We start from the raw sequence: 1385 nt of genomic DNA, 5'->3' as shown, positions 1-1385 counted from the left end.
CTCTGTTGTAGTGGTTTGTGATACTTGGAATGGACCCTCTGGTTGCTGGTGGCTTTCTCCAACCAACTGATTAATATATTTAATCTCGGAAGTGCTGTTCAAACTCGAGTCATCACTAGTTTAAAAAGACATCATGAAGAGGTAGGAGGTAGAGTTAGAAACTGTCGGGAACGATAAGCGGTATCCCCAAAACAACCAGAACTAAACGAATCAGAATAACATCAGATCTTCAAAACGAAAAAACTGAATTCATGACGACTGAGAATGGTCGAGACAATGGATTGGATTCTCCTGGATGTGATCTACTGCTTTAATGTGTCAAAAATTTGATACATACATATTTGCATAATGATAGTGTTGTGATGTTCAACGCCGTTTTCTTATAGCTTTACTGTTTTTATCTTTAATGATCTCCTTGTAGGCTGTCTGATATTCATTTGTCGTAGATGTGCTGTGAATAAAACAGCTTGAGCCCAACCGGCGTATGGACCAAACTTTTCTTGCCAAATAGCCGCTGAAAATTTTTCACATGGTCTGTAATAAAATGAAACTAATGGAGTATTGAAACACTGATATTTGAATACTGAACTCACCATGAGTTTTGTTAAAAATTTAGGCCATGCTTAATTACAGTGAGGTCCGAACTATTTAGGATTTTGAAAAATTAAAAATAAACTAGAAATCAAGCGAAGTTCAAGACATACCAACTTGCCGTCGATCCTTTTCTTGCAGGGATTTTCTTTGCAGTAATGTCCCCAAATAATTTTCTGCTGTGATTTGTAATGTATGCGTATCAATTGGTACAACGAAATGCATGCGTAGTCCCATTAAACATATGCAGTCTGCAACCTTGAAAAAAAATCACGAGAAGTTCTCGTGGTGTGACTCAAAGTTCTCACGTTGTGGTCGAATTCAACAAATATTGATAGTGAAATCGACCACACTACCCGACTTTTTTTTTCGCACGGGCCTCAGCAAAATCAAGTCCAGCTATGCCTTTCATTAAATCACCAATATCATTAACGAAATAGAATGAATTGAACAAGGTAAATATACTCACCTTCGCGCCAATTCCCCGCATTTGCTGAAGTTCTTCCACTGCATTTTCATAAGTACCCTTTGACAAATTTTCCAGAAATTGTTCCCCGTTGTCTTGCTATCATAATAATTAGACATTACCATCAGTCCATATAGTGTAGAATTCATGGAAGTAAATGAGAATCGAAAAAGCTAGTTGAGAAGTTTAGTGATCTCAAGACTGAGTTTACTTCAACACTATTGAGCTAATTACGGGTTTGAACTCACGAGTGCTTTGGAGGCAAGTGCAATGTTCAGTGCGCGATAACCAAAACCACGAGTTCGCAAAACTGTTTCTAACGAAGGGT

At 37.8% G+C, this 1385-nt stretch overlaps 1 protein-coding gene across 1 annotated transcript in view; it reads right to left on the bottom strand.

Annotated features, from left to right (window-relative positions):
* Nucleotides 1–380: 380 nt before the first annotated feature.
* Nucleotides 381–1385, bottom strand: part of LOAG_16817 (hypothetical protein) — a gene marked incomplete at both ends in the record, with an annotated part of 3186 nt that continues 2181 nt past the window's right edge. The window contains 3 exons of the mRNA XM_020449476.1: nt 381–514; nt 705–849; nt 1061–1156. Coding sequence (XP_020306995.1) covers nt 381–514; nt 705–849; nt 1061–1156 — 375 coding nt within the window. The remainder of the gene's footprint in view (nt 515–704; nt 850–1060; nt 1157–1385) is intronic.

Source organism: Loa loa, assembly GCF_000183805.2.
Source record: "Loa loa unplaced genomic scaffold supercont3.21, whole genome shotgun sequence".
NCBI lineage: Eukaryota > Metazoa > Nematoda > Chromadorea > Rhabditida > Onchocercidae > Loa > Loa loa.
The sequence above is the reverse complement of the archived record's forward strand: the minus strand, read 5'-3'. Positions and strand labels throughout refer to the sequence as shown.